Source organism: Apis mellifera, linkage group LG11 (assembly GCF_003254395.2).
Source record: "Apis mellifera strain DH4 linkage group LG11, Amel_HAv3.1, whole genome shotgun sequence".
Taxonomy (NCBI): Eukaryota; Metazoa; Arthropoda; class Insecta; order Hymenoptera; family Apidae; genus Apis; species Apis mellifera.
Genome location: NC_037648.1, coordinates 6,999,056 through 7,019,778, shown reverse-complemented (window position 1 = coordinate 7,019,778; position 20,723 = coordinate 6,999,056). Strand labels below are relative to the sequence as shown.

Genomic DNA, 20,723 nt, shown 5'->3' with positions numbered 1-20,723 from the left:
ATTTTATGATATGATATTTTTTAGAATACAAATGTTTTTTTCAATTTTATAAATATTTTTTAAAAGATATTGATAAATTTAAATATTTATTTATATTTATGATCATAATTTTAAAAAATTAAAATTTTTAATTTTATTTCTATATTTGTATAAAATAATTTTCACTTTTTGTTTGCTTTTTTCATTATAATGTTAAATTGTTAATTGTTCAATTTTGTTATTATGTTAATACTATTTTATTATTATTATTATTATTATTATTATTATTATTATTATTATTATAAAATATTAATTAAAATATTAAAAAAAATAATTGTAAAATTTATGTATTGAATAAAAAATGATATTTCATTTATTATATTTATATAAAATAGATACCAATATCTATCTATAAAAGATCCATATTTAAATATAATATTATATAATATATTAAATAATATTAAATAATAAATATTAAATAATAATTTAAATATTCCATTTAGTAGAAAATTATAGTTCTTAAAATGATGTGATGATTTTTATGTTTCTTTAAAGAATTTGATAAGATAATATATTTAAAGCGAAGATCAACTTCTTTGACGCGATCATCACTAGATATTAATCTTAGAAATTTAGTATGTCCAATATACTTAAATATTTTAATTGAACATTGCTGTCATACAATTTTAAAAGATATATTTTACTTTTCTGAGTAAAATATGAATCGGTTTTTCGTTACGTGTTGAAACGAAGATTGAAATATTAATTAATAACAGTTTTTGAGAATTAATTCAAATTAAATTTTCTAAAAAAGTTAAAAATATAATAGTGACAATAAAAATTGATTTGGATGCTGATAAATTTCTAGTGAGACAAGATAAATAAATGTAATATAATTTTATTTTTTAAAAAATCAAATTATATATCATAATTTTAATTTATAGAAATATATAAAATATATTTATATAAACAATATATTATTCATATTATAACTATATAATTTTTTAATGTTATAAATAAAATCACATTGCAGAGAAATATATTGTTTTTTTTATTATTTCTATTTATTGATAATTAGAAAATTATTTAAATATATATATTTATAAGCTAGTTAGATGCAATTTTCATAAAATATAATGTAATATATTTGTGAAATAAATTATATATATATATATATATATATATATATATATATTAATATATATTATAAAAGTTAATGTAATATTATATATATATATATATATAAAATATAAAAGTTAATATTATATTTGTACTATATTTAATACAAAAATGTAATTATAATTATAGGTTAATAATTATCCTTAAAAAATATTTTTTTTTTTTCTTAATTAGATGGCAAGTGCAAATGAATATATAGCAAATATATATTTTTTGGATGCTTTGAATTTATTTATTGAAACACAATGGCTCTATAATGTTCCAGTTACTAATTTATTAACTGAAGGATTACTTGATTTATTTCCAGAAGAATGGTTAAGTGTTTTGCAAACTTTAGAAAATGAAGAATTTAATAATTTTATTATAAAAAAAATAACAAAGGTTAATAAATAAATCTAATAATAAAATATACAAGTAAAATATACTAAATATATATATATATATATATATATATATATATATATATATATATAACATTATAAATAAATTATTTTTTTAGCCAGAATGGTCAAAAACTTTAAAAACATTTGTTAAAAAGTGTAGATATATTGATCGATTACCAAATATAAACAATATAATACCAATAATATTACCAAAAAAATTTCAAACAGGTCTTAATCTTAAAAAACAACATGAAATAATGCATTTAGCATATCTAATACATATGCAATGTGCATCACAAAATATCAGAACTATTATTGATCTTGGTGCAGGTTTGGTAAGATATTTATGCTTATATAATGTTATTAAAATTTGTATTTTATTTTATATTAATTTTTTTTGTATATTATAGGGATATATTTGTCAGTTATTATATTATTTATATGGATATAAAGTTCTTGGATTAGAAAAAAGTCAAACAAATATAAATAATGCTCGAAGTAGACAAATAAAAATGTATTCTGATTCATTGGCATATGTTAAATATAGTTGTTGTGATTTAACATATAATTCTGTTGAAATAATAGAAACTATTTTAAATAATGAATTTCAAGAAAAATCAGATGTTTGTTTAATTGGTCTACATGCTTGTGGAGATCTTAGTATACATGCATCAAAAATATTTCGAGATATGAAAATAGCACGTATTTTTATTTTAATTCCTTGTTGTTATCATAAGCTTTCAATATCAAAAAGGATAAGAATAAATACATCAAGTGAAAAGCAATACTTTAATAATTTTCCTTTATCTAATTGTTTTAAAACTATTATTAATAATACTAATTTTGATATTGGTACTTTTTTGAGGCAACCTTTTTTACGACTAGCATGTCAAGAACCAGTAGATAGATGGTATAACATGTCTATTGAAACACATAATAAACATTCTTTTTATGTTCTTGCAAGAGCTGTCCTTCAATTGTATGCAACTAAAAGTATGCTTATTTCATATAATTTTTTATTTCAATTGATAACAATAATATAAAATACATAAATGTTTCAGATGGATTTTCTCTTAAGAAATGTACTCAAAAAGGAACAAGAAAATCACAATGTTTAAATTTTGAAACATATATTAAAGATGCATTGACTAGGTACATTTTACAACCACAAGAAAAAGAAACATTCAAAAAACAAGGTAATATTATACAAGATATAAAGTAATATTTTATTAATTATTAAGTATGTGTAAAATACTTTATTAATATCATTACATTATCATATTAAAAAATTACATTATATCATAAATATTATATTATATTATAAATACATTATATCATATTAAAAAATTTTCTATATTTTTATGATTTTTTATACATTATATATTACAAAAATATTTTTAAATAATATAAATTTTGAAAACAAAATAGTTATTTAATATAATGGAATAATATTAAAATATTATGTTTTTTTTAGATGTAGAATTTAATCTTGATACACATAAAAGAAATATAATAGAATTATGGAAAAATCATTGTGATAAATTTAAAATTGTAGAAATATATACTGGTTTACAACTGATGTTGCAAGCACCAGCAGAATCACTTGTTTTACAAGACAGATTATGTTGGATGGAAGAACAAGGTTTAGAAGCAAAAATTGTTCCAGTAATGAATAAATATTTATCCCCACGAGCATATGCAATTGTATCTCACAAAAAATAATAAATATTTTTATGTATTTTATACATTATATATTATATATAGATAGGCTATGATTAAAATATAATAAATTAAAAACTAATTTAATATAAAATATAAAAAAAAATATGTACAAAAATGAAAAATGAATAAGATAATATAATATTTAATAAATTCATTCAGATATATAAGATATTAATTCATAATTACTATTAATTACTAGAATTTACAATTATTTTAGAAAGTTTTAGATATTTATATTTTTAGATATTTATTGCATTATAGTATATAATGTATATTAATGTAATATAAAGTATATATAAGTATAAATAAAGGTCCAATTCAGTTATTTTATATAATAATGAAATTATATATAATAATAATTATATAATTATAATATATATAATAATATAATTATTTTATATAATAATGAAAAGAAGCTTGATTGAACAATTGCAAATGTATTAAAATTTTTTTTTATGTTTATATTTTTTTATATTATCATTATTTTTATCTTTTTAATTATATCTTTAATTTATAATATTGATTATGATATTTATAATATATAATCTTTCTTTTTAATAATCTTATGAATTTTCTTTGTAAGTTCTTGTAAAAACTATAAAAGTTTTTACAAAAAAAAAACAATAGATATTCAATTTTGAATAAAAATAAATATGAAAAAAACTAAGATCAGATAAAATTAGATTCTATTTTTATAACATGTAAAATGTAAAAAAGAAAACTATTGATAATTAATTTATAATAAAATTAAAAATCATTAAAAATAAATATGAAAAAGAATTTGTAATAATACTGTTTTAGTTATACTGCAGATAGTATTAAAGAAAAATAAAAAAAAATATATTTATTATAAATAAAAAGAAAAGTAAATCAATTTTATTAATAATTGAAAACATATAAATCATCAATAACTTCATTAATCATAAACATTAAATTTTAATTGAAAAGTACATGCTAATATATGACATAAAAAAATTGTGTCATATAAGAAAGAAAATAAAAATGAATAAAAATTAGATGCACTTTTATATATTTTATAGTAATTATTATAGTAATTAAGAATTAATATATTTATAGAATATTTTTTATTTTATTAATAATTGAAATCCATTCTAAAGACTAATGGAGATCTATTCTAAAAACTAATATAAAAATATAAAATATTGATATATTGTTATATAATATTAATTAAAAATTATTTGTTTAATTTATAAGCAATTTAAGTTTATATTAGATAAAAAGAGATGAAATAGCTGGAGGTATAAGAGATAAAGCTATGTTATTTTATTTTATTTAATACAAATTTCAATGATTTATAATTTAATAAATATAACTTCAATATTTGTATCATATGTTTTAGCTTTTAAAGATTAATAAACAGCATTGTTGTAAAAACTTTCTCTGGAAAAAAAATTACGTGATTCCTATTATTATTATTTATTTTTTTACATTTATGTAATATAAATTCTATTTCTATTTCTATGTCTATAGTATGATGTCAAGTGCATAAACAAGTTTTCCTCAATTTGATTAAAATTCTCTTAAAGAACTTTGATAATATAGCATATTTCATGTAATTGTTATCATGATTTTTTAGAATTCAAATAATTCAAAGAAGCATTTAAAAAAGTTTAAAAAAAAATTAAAAAATTTAGAAATGGAATTAATGACGGTAATGTTTTCGTGAAAAATTATTTTATTAAATTTTATATTTGTCAAACATGTTTTTCAATAGAAAAAAAATTTGTAAAAATAAATTAAAAAATGCTTAAATAATTAATCAAACTTAAAAATATTAACATTTTTCTCAAAATGTATATTGAATTATTAATTGATATTTTTATTAATTATTAATTGAATTATTAATTTAAAAAAGTAATAATTAATAATATATAAATTAAAAATTTAATTTTAATTTATATAATGAAAATTTTTAATTTAATTTTAATATATAATTGAATCATATTGTGGCATTTTATTTTATTTAATATATGTATAAAAGTTATAGATGTAATAATGTGTATATTTATCGAGTTTTTGCTTCTACTAGAATATATATAATAAATAAATGCATATATTTTGTTTAATATATATAGCTACAACAAAAAAGAAATATTTAATATTCAATATTTAATATATAAAACTATTTATCGAAAATGTCCGAAAAAAAATTGTATTCTTCATTATGTCCTTTGAGTAGATAATGCATTTAATATTAAGATATTATTTAATATTAAGATATTATTAAGAAAATGATATATATATCACAGACATATATAGAATAGAACACATACAGAATTTAATAATATAATATCATTTTAAATATTCAAATTTATTTAATTGGTTTAAGGATAAATTATTTTGATTTTTAATTATTTTTTAATTGTGTTTATAATCAGTAAATTTATTATTTATAATTTCTTTAAAAAACAAGTATTTATGTATGCGAAAAAAAATATATAAAAATGTATTATATATAACATTTTTTTTATTAAAAAACATTCCATATAAAATTTAATTCCAAACAAAATTTCTATGAAAATATTTTTATTCGTTGATCCTGATTTCTGAACTCAAAATCATTTCAAGTATCTAAAAAATCATGATGATTTTTACATTCTATATTTACTAAAATAATGTAATAATGTAATAAATGAGGAATAAATCTTTACAGATAAAAAAAAAAAATATAATATAATGATACAATTTCGAAATAATGTATTTTTTTTCATTTATATTTTACAATGAATTATTTTAATATTATATTTTATACAATAATCTTTTATAGCTATAAAGATAATTTGATATACTGAATTAATTTTTTTATTATGCGTAGTATTAATATTATTTTATTCATTACATGAAGTATTAATAAAAAATTTCTTTCTATTATTTATATTCATATTTCTTTTTAAATGAAACTAAATATATTCAATGGAATTCAAATCTAAATTTTACAAATTTGAAATCATTCCAATATATTTACATTATTTTTAAAAAATTTCATTATTAAATCTTGTATTTTCATTTTTTTTATTGAAAAATATATTCATTTTATGATTTTATTTTTTTATGTAAAAGTAAACAAATTCTGTAATATTTTAGTATATTTTATAGATATAGATTCTTAATATGATATTAAAATATCTCCAATAAAATTTTAATAATTATTTTTATAATAAAAATTTAAAATTTAATATAAAAATTTTTTAAATTTTTATCATTTTATCTATACAGCTATTTATTATTATTAAAAATTTCAAATTGACTTTTTTCATTTCAAATAACAGATCTTCAAAATTCAATTAGTGTTTGTAAATATAATAATTATATAGTTATAAATGATTTTCATTTTTTAACAAATGAATAATTTTATGTAAGATAGTAACTTACTTTTTTATATGAATTTCTTACATGAATTTATTTAAAATATAATCAATATTATATTTATATTTTTAATGTACATTATTATAAAGTATAGCCGTAATTTGTATGATTTTATATTTTATATTTTACAATGTAATACTGATATTAAAAATATGATTTTAATTACAATATATATAATTATATATATGTAAATATTTTATTTAAAAATAAAAAGAACAAATTATTTTAATGTTACTTGCTATATATTAAAAAATAATAAATTAAAATGAAAATAATTTTCAATTTGAAAAATATTATATTAAAGTTAATATTTTTATCTATATGGATGAATTTGTGGTGCTGCCTTGATATTGGTTTTGATTGTACTTGGAGCTTTAGTCATTTGTCCCACTAAAATATATAAAATATATTAATACTATAAATATAAATTTTAGTTATAAAATATTATAAATAGATTAAAATGAATTTTTTTACTAGGTGGATTTCCTAATGATTGTCCTGGAGTTTGTTGCTGATTTCCAGGTCTTCCTACTATCATTCCACTAGGTACTGAATTTACACCTGATTGTACCATTTGAACAGAATCGGACTATAAAAACAAAATAAAGAATTTTAATATAATATATTAATTATATTTAATAATATATAATATAAATATAAAATTATATTATATATATGTATGTATTTAAAGACAGATTTACATATACAGAATTTATTGTTTTAAATATATAAAATGTTGTTCTAAAAATAATTATATTAATACATAAAATTGTATTCACAAATCAATTGCAAAAATATAGATAAAGATGAAATTTTTATTTTTTAATATAATTTTCTTTATAGTTAGAAATTAAAAGTATTAAGTTAATTTAATATAGATAGTATGAATGCATTATTTCTATTCTAGGCTTTTTCTATTCTATTTTTTATCTTCTATTCTATGATAATTGAAATATGGTTATATTATCAACTTTTCTAACAAATATGATAAACGAAAAAAATTTTTTCACATATTCAATTTTTCTTTTGCAAACGCATTTAATATAAATGAATTTATTAGATTAATGAATTTATTTGAATTTTGTTGTACTACTTTTTATTAATTTAAAAAATGTTTTTTTATTTATTATCAAAAATCAATATCTATTATTGAGGATATTGTAATTAATTTTTAGCATATTTAATATTTTAATTTAAATTTAGAATGTAACATATTTCATTAAATGTATCTAAAGCAAATAATATTAATTTTTTGAATTGTTATAAATATATAATATTTTTTTACAATAAATATTAATATATATTTAATATTTTTTATATAAATTTAAATTTATTGGCTAATTATATCTTTTTAAAACATATATATTAATGTTAAATATTAAATCTATATATATATATTTTTGATAATTAAAAAGTTAAGAACATTAAATTAAAAAATATAAAAATATTTACCTTTAAACCTTTACCCATACCCACAGCGGCTACAAGAGCATGAGTATCTGCTGTACTGCTGGTTTGAGCTTGAGTTGCTCTAGAACCAGCTTCACTTTCCCATTCTTCACGTGCCTTATTTGCTATATCCCATACATGATTAATAACTTTTGTGTATTGAGCCACTTGTTTCTGAAAATTATAAAATATATATTTTAGGAAAAAAAAAAAAAAAAAAAAAACATTTAGCGTTCCACTCGCTAAATGGACTTACTATGAAATTTTTATTTTTAAATTATTAGAGGGAAATTAATCAATTTATATATAATTATATATTTTATATAATATTTGTTTAATACTGCTAAATTTTAAATAAATATATGATAGTATCTTTAATCAAAAATAATAACTTCCTCTAATAATTTAAATAAAAAATTAATAAAAAAAAATATATATTACAAAAATCTTTATTTATATAAATATAAATAAATTGTAAAATAAGTTGCAATTTATGATATTAGAAATACTATTATTCGTTAATTTAAAGTATATTATCATAATTAATTAAATGCAAAATTATAAAACAAAATATATATTTTTATATTTTTAAGATTTGAAACTTATTTTATGTATAATTTTCATAATTATTTCAGTCCAAAGCGAATGGAACTAATAAAAGCTGAAAGCTAGCTGATAGTAGCTTACATTGCAGTCCTAGATGATGTTTAGTTAGCACATTAAAAAAGAAATAGAACATCTTAAGTTATCTTTAAACTTCTACAATAAAATAACAGAAATATAATTTTATCTCAATCTTAAAATATTTTCAAGATTTAAATTTATTTAATTTTTTAATTATTATTAAAAAAAAATTAAATTTACATATATTTCATAATTATATTAAATTTTTAAATAGGATTTAATATATAAATAAAAAATATTTTTTCTTACATGTGATGTTTCATAATTTAAATTTGCAGCTTTTGCTTCAAGCTGCATCATTTTTTGTTCAGCTTGAGGTTCTACTTTAGTTCGTAGATAATCTGGTACTAAATCATGAGCAAATGTGGGAATTCTACCTTCAGTTAAACGAAGCAATTCTTCATCTTTCTCTGGACTTAATCTTAATGGTAAAACTGTTAAGTTTCTTAAATTTGGTGCCTTATCATGTCCAAGAATTTTTGAAAGACTAGTCAACTATAAAAAAATTTATTATGTAATAAGATATAAATATATAACAAAACTAAATTGAATAAAATTATAATTATAATTGTACAAACTACTTCATTTAAAAATTATTTTAATAGATATTATCTTATATTTATTCTAATAATTAATCTTAATATATTTTAAATTAAAAATCAATATATTTTGATTAATTTTTATTTATATGTTACAAATAAAAAATGTAAAATACATACATGTCCCGAAATAAGAGCAAAATTATCAAGAAAATTAGGCCAATTCAATGTTTCATATTCATGTTCTAATTTAAATATCATTGCAGCAATTGCACTCTTTAAATCATTTACTCTCATAATAATTGCCTCCAAAGCAGAATCTAATTGTTTTTCTTCTCTTTGCATTTTAAACCTTATAAAATATAAATAAAGATTATAAAATATAATCTTAATAAAATAACCTTATAAAATATAAATATAATAATGATAATATTTTTATTCTTTATTATTTATTACATTTATTAATAAAATTTATTAAAATTATGTAAAAAATTATATGTAAAAAACTATTTATATAAAAATACAAGTAATAATAAAATTTTATTGAGATAACAAAAAAATTTTTTCTTAAATTTTTCGATATATTTTGAAGAAATCAAAAATCGATTTTAATTAAATCAAAATTTATAAATACGTGAATCTTAATATTTTCACATCTTATATTTACACTATTATTGATGCCATATTGATTTTTTACACAATTTAATTCTAAATAATTAAATTATTTATAAATATAGATAAATAAAGAAAATATCATTTATGTTAAAAGAAAATTCAAAATAGTTGATATTGAATCATATATGTTACTTATATGTTACAAATAATTATTAGATAATTTTGAGAAATTATTAGAAAATAATTACAGATTAAATTACAGATTATTAATATATCTCAATTATAATAATTAATTTAATTTTTTCAATAATTTCTAAATAATAATATAATAATATAGTAATATATTTGTATAATATAAATATTTTAAATTTATTCACTATAACCTCAAACTTATTCATAATTTGTATACTTTTTTTATTATTTTTAGCATTTACATATTATTTCTACTTATAATTATTATATTTATCACATTATTTAAATACGATTATTAAAAATTATGTACATTCAAACCAATTTTTTTAAAAAAATTTTAATGACTTCGTTTTTTGATTTATTACAATGTTAAAATGAGACTCCATACTTCTTACTGCTAAAAGCGATGTTGCCAAATTTAATACCATATCTTATATCTAAAGCAAACTATAGTATGCAAACTATTGATGATTTTTATTAGTGTCTTTTTTATGGTTACAAATTACAGCTGATTGGTGTTTGACTTTCTGGCATCCCATCTCTTTTTATACGGTGTATTCTGATATTTTTCTGTTTAGATTTGATTTTGATATGCCTACTTATTACTTATTACAATTTTTTCTGAATATACTGTAGTGTTTTCTTTTAGTTCATAAACTAAAATGTCGAAAATGAGCTCAAAAGATAAAGATAATAAAACGTTACATGATAAATTAAAACAATTTTTTCGTATTAATAAAGGTGATTTTATAGATATGATTTTCATAATTTATAATTATATCGAATTATTAATATATCTTTATATACGATTATCTTTAAATACGATTATTTATAAATTATATGATTATATGATTATAATTATATGAAATACAAAACTTATAAATTATAATTTTAGTTAAATGATAAATTATAAATTCATAATCTATTTGAACAAATTAATAATAAACTTTTTTTTAGGAAATTATAAAAGTCGTGAAGATTTTACATTAACACATGATCTTGAAAAAGAAATTAGTCCTGAAAGTCCTGTACATCATCGAACAAAAGCAATTAAAGATTTGTGTGATGCAGTTCTTAATCAACAATGGGAAGATGTAGGTAGATTGTTTGTAATAATAAATTTCATAATGAAATATATAATATTATTAATTTTTATTTTTTATTAGAAAGCTGCTGAAAGATTATGGTATTTAGTAAAAGATCTTTTAGAAAAAGATGTACCTCGTGAACATAGACATGTAACATTTAATTTTCTGCGATGTCTTGTTCAAGGTCAATATTCTAAATTATCTTCTCTTATGAGAGTAAAATTTTTTATGGTTGTTAAAGAACATAATATTCCTGAAGATATTGGACCTAGGTATTATGATTACATTTTTTATATTTTTTATTTTTATATTTTTTAATTAAGCTATGAATTATTATACAGATTGGAACTTCTACAAAGCTTAACAGAAAATGGAAAAGATATATTACATCTAGAAGAGAGAATGGGACCTTTCTTATTAGATTGGATGCCAATTGTTACAGCAGGAGATGGAAAAAGAGGAGCTGAATTCTTATTACTTCTTGTTAATGTCATTAAGTTTAACTCAGCATATATTGATGAAGACATTATATCAGGCCTTGTTCAGTAAATGTTTTATGAATTGATTATATTATAATTAATTATTAAATTAACTGATTAAATTAAACTTATCTTTTGTATATTTAGGTATATCTGCCATCTATGTTATTATAGTAATAGTAGTGAAGTTGTTTCTGGATGTTTAGAAGCTTTAGATGCAATTGTTTGTTACAGTAATTTACAGTCTGATTCATTACAAACTTTTATCATAGCATTATGTGGAAGTGTTAATGTTGAAACATATTGTCAAATAAGTTGGAAGGTATATTATTATTAAAATTTTAAAAAATTTAAATCAAATATACTTATGCGCATTATTCATTTAAGTTAAAATTATAATATATATTTCAATTTTAAAAATAATATGATTTTTTGTAGATAATGCGTAATTTATTAGGTACACACATGGGTCATTCTGCATTATATACAATGTGTCGTTTGCTACAAGATACAAATTTTCAGAGAGATGTTCGTCTACTTAGAGGAGCAGTATTTTATGTAAATATGGGTCTTTGGGGAACTCATAAAATTCCAAAACTAGAATGTACTCCTACATCTGTTTTACCTTCATTTTATCAAGTAAGTAATTAAAATTTAACATTTGATTATTTTGTATAATTTGAAAGTATTACTTATTGCTTTGTTGTTTTATAAGGCTTTAAAATGTAATCATCCAGTAGTTATGTATGAAGTTATATTATCAATTCAAAGATTAGTAAATAAATATGGAACTGAGTTATGGGATCCTACATGGAGCATTATTCTTGATATTATTGAAGAAGTTATTTCTCATACAGGTAAAATCAAAATTTGTAAATTTTAATATAAATATTTGGTTTTTATTAATATTTATATTTTTTTTTGTTAGAAACAAGTAACCAACCTGCAACTAGACAAGTCTCAGTGAATTTACATGAAACAATAAATAGTATTGAAAATTTACTAGATATTAATCATTATAATGGTTGTATTCAACGATTTTATGATCTCGTTGAACGTTGTAGTGATGCAAGACCTGTAATTATCAATCATATTTGTAATTTAAATATAAATTTAAATACTTTTTTTAAAAAAATATAAAATAAATTTTTCTAGGAAAGTTCTGTTTTGAAATTAATTGAATATCGAGCACGTTCTATTGGACCTACACATTATCATTGGCAATTTAAATTAGCAAATTTAATGGAACGTTATTATAAGATTGAAACACGTACCAACATTAGAATGAAAGTTCTTGATGTTTTAACAAATGTCGTCCAAATTAATAGGTATATTAAATTAATATTTTTAATTTTAAATTAATTTTTTAAATTAGATAAATTTTGATAGAAGATTAGATAACTTTAATTGACATTTTTTTTTAAATAGATCTAGATATGAAGAAGAATTAATTGAACGAATAATTGTGCCATATTTTCAACATGTTGATATGGATTTTGATATCACTATTCGGAATGGTGTTGCACATTTACTTATTGATCTTTGTCTTGAATGTGATACAAAGAGATGTTTAGAACTTTTAGATATATTAGAGAAGGTACATGATATTTTAGATGTTTATTTATATATACATAAAATATATGATCTTTAATATAACACTTTAAGGATGAAATCATATAATATTATATGATATATTGTATAATATTTTTAAGATGAATTATATATGTTAAGGTAATCAATAAACCTTTTACATCTGATATACCAATTACAAAAGATGTTGATATCAAAGATATAAAAACTGCAGTTGTTGGTGTGATAAAAATTTTAATATCAAAAATTTATTATTTACCTTCAAGTCATGCTATACGAGCTTATAAAGTTTTAGTAAATTATTTGGAACAGCATTATAAAGAGCCAACTGTCTTCTATGACATTCCTACTATTCGATATTTGGTAATAAATAAATATGATATATATATTATTTTAATTTTTGTAATATATTTTTATATTAATAATATGTTAATTATATTTTAATATATATTATTTTATCATAAAATTATTTTGCATTTTAGATTTTTGAATGTTTTTTAAAAATTAGAGCAAACACACTTTATCATCTTGGATTTCCGGATACTCAAAACTTATCCGTGATAAAGTTTAGTCCATATTTAATTTTAGAACATACAACAACTGAACGAATAAATAGTGGAGGAGGTGGTAATAGTCCTCCACCAGTCAATCCAGCTCCATTGCAGCACTTATCTTGTCAAATTACTTACATGTCATTGGCACTTGCATGTAAAGCTGTTATTTCCTGTATTAAATTGGAAAAAGGTTTATATTATGTATTTTAAATTATGTATTTTAAATTAATAATGTAATTTTTTTATATATAAAAGTTAAAAATTAATATTCGTATTTATTGTATTTTTGTAGATTGGAAAGTTTTACAACTGGTATTAAAAGAATTACCTCAAGTGATGCAAAACAGAGCATTAATATTATCACGACATACAAATGATATTGATTATTTTGCAAATGCACTTTGCTCGATGGTATATTATTTTAATTTGTATATTATATATATTATTTGTATATATTGTAATATATTACTTTAATTTATTTCTTTTTTTTTTAATTTTTAAAAAAGTTTATTTTAATATATTTTAATATATTTTAATATTTTAGGTTAGTGACAAAAGTTTAAGACTTCCAGAGTCTCTTTACAATGTCCCTCCAAAATTTACTCTTTCAGAATTTCGCGTTCATGTTTTTCCAGTATTAGCATCATTAGCTTCATATCATGCACATTTAGAACCTAATTTACAACAGCGTTTAATAAAATGTTTAGAGGTAAAAATAAAATTGATTTTTTAAAGAAATTATATTGATATAATATTTATGTAATTTAATAAATAAAAAGTTTTTTAAATTTGTTTATTTAGGTTGGTTTAACAGCAAAATGTGCAAGTCAATGTGTTACTAGCCTTACAACTTGTATTTTAGAGATGCGTGATGCAATGAATAAACTTTTATCCGAAGTACTTTTAAATTTATCAAAAATTTCAGCAACAGTACATATAGCTATACCAATTTTAGAATTTTTATCTAGTAAGTTTTATAAAATCTATAGAACAATTTAATTATGAAATATGTATGTATATATATATTTTTTATACAGCTCTTACTAGACTTCCAAAAGTTTTTGCAAGTTTTATTGGAGATCAATACATGTCAGTTTTTGCAATTCTATTACCATATACAAATCCTTTTAAATATGATCATTATACAGTATCCTTGGCACATCATGTAATTGCTGTATGGTTTTTGAAATGCAGATTACCATTTCGAAGAGATTTTGTTAGATTTATTACTACAGTATGTGAATCATTAATTTGTTATTAATATAATAATATTATTAATAATAAAACTTAATAATAAAACTATTTTTTTTTAATAAATAGGGTTTGAAAGCTAATGTTATAGTTCCTTTTGAAGAAGGTCATTTAATGAAATCAGATTTTAATTTTATAAATGAAGATTCTTCAAATAGAAAACGTAGTTCGAGTTTAACAGAGCAGGTATGAAAAAAAGTAATAAAATTATATTATGTTATATTATTATTGTTTTTAAATCTTTATTTGTAGGGCAGTAGAGGCAGGAGAGAAAGACCAATAATGACAAATCGAATGATAGGAGATAATAAAGTTTCAGATTTAAAGCCTCCAATTGATGAGGCTTTAATGACTTTTCATGTTGAACTTACTGAAACTTGTATTGATCTTATGGCTCGATATACATTTTCAACTTATTCAGCTCGACCTAAAAGGTAAATTTATAATTATTAATAAAGATATTTTATTGATTTTAAAAAACACATAAGTTATAATGATAATTTATATTTATTAGATTACCATCTGCTGATTTTCTACTTAAAGAGGGTCAATCTATGACATGGTTACTTGGTAATAAACTTATTACTGTAACGACAAGCGGTTGTAGTAATAAAGCAATGCGAAATGGACTTTGTGATAATTGTTGGGTTGTGTGTAAATCTGGTCCTCAATCTCCTGAACATTCAAAAGCATTGCAATCAAATTTACGACGAGCATCAAGTATAGAGGTATTATTGATATTATTTATATAATTATTTTATTATTATTTCCAAATTATTCTAAAGTATAAAATGATAATATACATATACAGACAGCAAAAGAAGATAAATTATCTAGACAGTTTTCTGGAGGTTATGGAAATTCTACTGTAAATACAGCTGCAAATTCTCCAACAGAAGAATTGAAGAAAACATCAGAAGATTTAGATTCTATAAAAAAAGATCATTCTTTAGAAAAAATAGATAAAGATCAAGCAGAATCGTCAAAATTAGAACAAATACTTAATAGTGAGAAACAAGAAGAACATGTTCTTTGCGCTTGTTGGTGTCAAGGATGGGCTGAAATATATGTGCGTAGACCTACAGGTGATATGTCTTGGATAATGAGAATTCAGAATTCTATGCAATTTGAAACAAATATAGATTTTCCTGTGTATGACATAATGGCTTTATATAGACCAAATCAGGATTTGAAGCAAAAGCAGCAAGAATTTACATCAGAATATTCTGGAGATGAAACAGAGGTAAATTATAAAAATATGATTTAGATATTATATAGAAAAATTTACAAGAACTATTTACAGGATATTGCAGATAAAAATATGGATCAAATAAAAAATGATCATAACAATATGAAATCTATGATATCTTCTGTGTCATCAGGTCCAATAGCTATACCTGGTTCACCAGCTCGACCGAGTCCTTCAAGGCAAAGTTCACGTGATAGTTTAGAAAGTTTAGAAGATGGTGAAGATGGTATGATTAAGTAATATCATATTTTATTTATCTTAATGAATGATTGAAAAAATTTATATATTAAAAAATTTGGTAGATTTACGTCGTTCTCGAAATCCTGTACGTAGATCAAATTCTAGTCCCGAAATGAGTGCTAATTGGAAAAATCCATTCTTGAATAAAGAAAAATTAAATTTACAACAAGTCGATCGTGATTTTTCAGCAGATATAGAAATTAAACTTGATGCTGAATTAAAGAAACCCGCGAAAACTACGTACGCAAAGGATATGAGGTATTATTATTTCGATATTATAATATAATTTAATGAATTAATAGAGGAACTTAAAAATAAGCATTTAGTTTTAATTAAATAAGATTTATAATAAAATAATACAAAGTGAAAAAAGATACATCATAGTTTCAGATATTTTTTACTAAAATAAGAATTGCAATCTTGATTTTAAAAATCAAAGTCAAGAGATTTTTTATTATATTGTATTTTATTTATTAGAATCAAATTTTTTAAAAAATTATAAATTATATTCCAATGAATTTATTCAATTTAAAAAATGTTTAAGTTCTTTTATATTAATATGCTTTATTAATTCTAATTCTATATTAATTTTAATATCTAATTCTATATTAATTAGAATATCTTCACATTTCAAAATTAAAAATAAAATAAATAAAATAAAATGTATTATTAATGAAATAATTTCTAATAGATGAAATAAATAATTTTTTATCATGTGTATAATAAATTGAGATTTCGATTTTTATTTTGTTTGAAACTTATTTTTATTCTATAAATAAATATTTAAAAAAAAAATTAAATAATCAAAGAGGATATAATTTGAGGATATATTATTCATTTTTTTAGATGGATACGTTAGAAAAGAAGATGTGTAAGAAATCCATATGAAAATATATAATAATTCGTATATAATATAATATTCGTATATAATTTATATATGAATATACAAATTAATTTTGTTTTTTAAATATATATATATAATTATATATTTTTTGATGCATTAGTTTTTTTTATAAAAAATATAATTTTTATAATAAAAATCATTAGATCAAAAGATTTTCAATATCATATTTATTATTAATTATATAATATTTTTTAATATCTAATATCAATATATAATAATTCAATATCATATTATTTAATTTAATAATTAAATCGTATAAAATAATATGATTATATGATATTATATAATATGATACATTTATTTTATAATTCTTTATCATTTTGTACAAAAAAATGAATTATTTTAATAATATTGAAATAAAAAATATTTTTTAATCCAATGGTTTTTTAGCATAAATATTAAATAATATAAATATTGTAAAAATTAAGTTAGCATTAATTAAATATATCAAAAAATATATGATTGTATTTAAAAAATGTCTATATTCATATAAAAAGTATAATAATTAAATTATTAATTTCAATATCATTTAACCTCTATTGAAAATATTTTTTTATATAACAATTAATTTTTAAATAATTTAAAATTGATAGGATAGATATTTTACTTTGTGTTTCATATGTTGCTATTTCAATAATAATACTTATTTAACTTTGAAATATGAAAATATTCTAAACTATATAAAAAAATACTTGTGAAAATAAAATGCGAAAATATTTTAAATAAAATATGAAAATATTTTGAATAAAACTAATGTAAAGATTAATGAAATATCATTTTCTAAACAATTGAATTGTAATTTATGATTTCTTTAATTTCAAATAAAATCAAGATCAATTTTGCAGAACTTTTTTTAGATAAAACTCTATTAAACTAGAAATAAAGAAATTTATTTAAACTATAAAATATACTTTCTTAATATTCATATTTTAATTTAATATAATTATAATTAATCATAATACTTATAATTATAATTATAATATATTATATACTATATTATAATATATTATATAATATAATTATATATAATTATAATTTATAATATTAATAATATATTATAATATATTAATATTATTGTATAAAATATATCATTTCATGAACTTTATAAATAATTAATAAAAATATAATTTATTTATAGAGTCAGTTGTGAAGCTATACCAGAAGAAATATTTGGTATGGGTACAACACCTCCATCAGAAAATGTATCAGATCATCCAGCTGCATTACAGTCTCAACGCTCTTATCCAGGCACAGCACAAGTAACTCAAATTATTACGAATACTAGTTCGAGTAATACTGTTCCCCCATCTCCTACTACTATACAGGTATTCAAATAAATATTATAATAAAATTTACAATATATTGAAATCTTCATAATAATGAAGATTTTTTATACATTTTTACAGATTCAAGGAAATTTTTTGGGAGTACAAGGACGTGCAACACAAATTCAATCTGTTACAAAACCTCCACAATCACCTACACAAATTTATCCTCGATTATCTAATTTTGAATCTGGTCAAAAACAAATATCATTAGGAACAGATAGTAAACCACTTATTGGACGTAATCATCTAGATAAGGTATTATAAATGATTATTTATATTTTTATTAAAATATATATATATATACGAATATATATATATATATATATATCAATTGAAAAATATATATATATTTTAGCAAAAGGATGAGAAAGCTGATCCTTCAATGTTACCACCTTTACCATTACCTTTCCGTGATAGAGGTCATACAATTTCTGTAATGAGTCCTGTGAAAAAATCTCGCGGAGAATGGGATAATATTCGTAGAGGAAATTCGCCACGAATAAAAGAAACTCCGAAAACTGGTATTAATCCTAGGTAATATTATAATATTTTTAAATAAAAATATTTAATAATTATTTTTGTTACAATTAAAATTTATATGTAAATTATAAATTACAGTTTTGTGTTTTTACAACTATATCATACAGCACATTTTGGTTCGCCTTCAGAAAAACCTTTATTGGTTCCACAGACAACGGCTGTACAAAGAGCAGTAACAAATTTAGATAGAATACAACCATATGAAACTCACAAAATTGGAGTTCTTTATGTTGGTCCAGGACAAGCTTCTAATGAAACTGAAATTTTAGCTAATCAACATGGATCACTTCGATATACAGAATTCTTACAACGATTAGGAACATTAGTTCGATTGAAGGATGTTGATGAAAGTGTGTTTTTAGGAGGATTAGATCGTAATGGTGAAAATGGAAACTTCGCATATATTTGGCAAGATGATGTTACACAGGTTAAAATGAATTATTAAAATTTTTGTTATTCTATATTCTTAATAAATTTTTATTCTATATTCTTAATAATATAAATTTTTTAAATTTTATTAGGTAGCATTTCATGTTGCTACATTAATGCCTACAAAATTAAGTGATCCAAAATGTACATCTAAAAAGCAACATATTGGAAATAACTATGTTACTGTTGTTTATAATGAATCTGGAGAATCATATAATATTCAAACTGTAAAAGTATGTATTATGTCATTTTCAAGATTTAATTAAGTAATAATTAATATTTATCTTAATATTAATATGTTCTTTTAGGGACAGTTCAATTATGCATGTGTTGTAATTCAACCTCTAGATCATGGTACTAATCAAGTCACAGTTCAAGTAAAAGAAGAATTAGCTAAACATATTAGACACAGTGAACCAAAAATTATTTCTGATCAAAATTTAGCTATTTTATCTCGACAATTAGCTCTTCATGCCAATGTAAGATTAGTAAAAATTAAATTATGTAATTATTAATTTCATTTAATTTGATATTATATTTTAATTTTATTTTTTAAATTATAATATATATATAATATATATTTGTTTAAAATGTAATTCAAACAAAAATATTACAAAAAAATTAAAAATTCCTTTTTCATTTTTGCAGCTTGCTTCAATGGTTTCATCATCATTAGAACAAAACAGTCACAATCCATATGCTTCTAATTGGTTAGAACGTTTACGACATATTAAAAGACTTAGAAATCGTGTGTTACAAGAATCAACAAATAATAATCCAGATGGAACAACTGATGATCTATCCCCAAGATCAAACAAACGTATTTATATGGATGATTTTACTGAATATACAACATGATTTGATTTTAATAAAAAAGTTATTTGATAATTATTATTAATATGTCTATATTTGTTATAAAAATATGTATATATTGCAATAATT

At 19.4% G+C, this 20,723-nt stretch overlaps 3 protein-coding genes across 7 annotated transcripts; 2 read left to right on the top strand and 1 right to left on the bottom strand.

Moving 5' to 3' along the window:
• The first annotated feature begins 572 nt into the window (after window positions 1–572).
• On the top strand, window positions 573–7,258 carry LOC100578723 (protein RRNAD1). 3 transcript variants are annotated; one of them, XM_026443922.1, is made up of 7 exons: window positions 573–866; window positions 1,333–1,539; window positions 1,658–1,876; window positions 1,952–2,534; window positions 2,603–2,737; window positions 3,016–3,183; window positions 7,128–7,255. In XM_026443922.1, exons 2-7 carry the CDS (start codon window positions 1,333–1,335, stop codon window positions 7,163–7,165), a joined length of 1,350 nt encoding a protein of 449 aa, XP_026299707.1. In that variant the 5' UTR covers window positions 573–866; the 3' UTR covers window positions 7,166–7,255. The 3 variants fall into 3 exon arrangements, with proteins under 3 accessions (XP_026299707.1, XP_026299706.1, XP_026299708.1); XM_026443921.1 differs by lacking the exon at window positions 7,128–7,255 and having other exon boundaries at window positions 574–866; window positions 3,016–3,417; XM_026443923.1 differs by lacking the exon at window positions 3,016–3,183 and having other exon boundaries at window positions 575–866; window positions 7,128–7,258.
• LOC550881 (mediator of RNA polymerase II transcription subunit 8) lies at window positions 6,665–10,543 on the bottom strand. 2 transcript variants are annotated; one of them, XM_623271.6, is made up of 7 exons: window positions 10,440–10,543; window positions 9,503–9,674; window positions 9,033–9,278; window positions 8,787–8,795; window positions 8,103–8,273; window positions 7,125–7,239; window positions 6,665–7,040 (listed from the first exon to the last, which is right to left on the bottom strand). In XM_623271.6, coding segments are annotated over exons 1-7 (792 nt in total). In that variant the 5' UTR covers window positions 10,442–10,543; the 3' UTR covers window positions 6,665–6,963. The 2 variants fall into 2 exon arrangements, with proteins under 2 accessions (XP_623274.2, XP_006572239.1); XM_006572176.3 differs by lacking the exon at window positions 8,787–8,795.
• Window positions 10,544–10,614: 71 nt separating this feature from the next.
• LOC412278 (tuberin) lies at window positions 10,615–20,675 on the top strand. Of its 2 annotated transcripts, none has more exons than XM_006572178.1 (29): window positions 10,615–10,870; window positions 11,087–11,223; window positions 11,296–11,489; window positions 11,559–11,762; window positions 11,844–12,018; window positions 12,135–12,335; window positions 12,412–12,553; window positions 12,625–12,773; window positions 12,852–13,024; window positions 13,125–13,293; window positions 13,428–13,649; window positions 13,769–14,030; window positions 14,133–14,251; window positions 14,385–14,549; window positions 14,642–14,807; window positions 14,878–15,074; window positions 15,161–15,277; window positions 15,344–15,525; window positions 15,606–15,819; window positions 15,903–16,334; window positions 16,395–16,566; window positions 16,643–16,838; window positions 18,623–18,809; window positions 18,891–19,067; window positions 19,168–19,346; window positions 19,431–19,779; window positions 19,874–20,014; window positions 20,090–20,260; window positions 20,430–20,675. In XM_006572178.1, the coding sequence occupies exons 1-29, from the start codon at window positions 10,792–10,794 to the stop codon at window positions 20,637–20,639; spliced, it is 5,481 nt and encodes a 1,826-aa protein (XP_006572241.1). In that variant the 5' UTR covers window positions 10,615–10,791; the 3' UTR covers window positions 20,640–20,675. The 2 variants fall into 2 exon arrangements, with proteins under 2 accessions (XP_006572241.1, XP_016772912.1); XM_016917423.1 differs by having other exon boundaries at window positions 20,090–20,285; window positions 20,430–20,563.
• The last annotated feature ends 48 nt before the right edge of the window (window positions 20,676–20,723 follow it).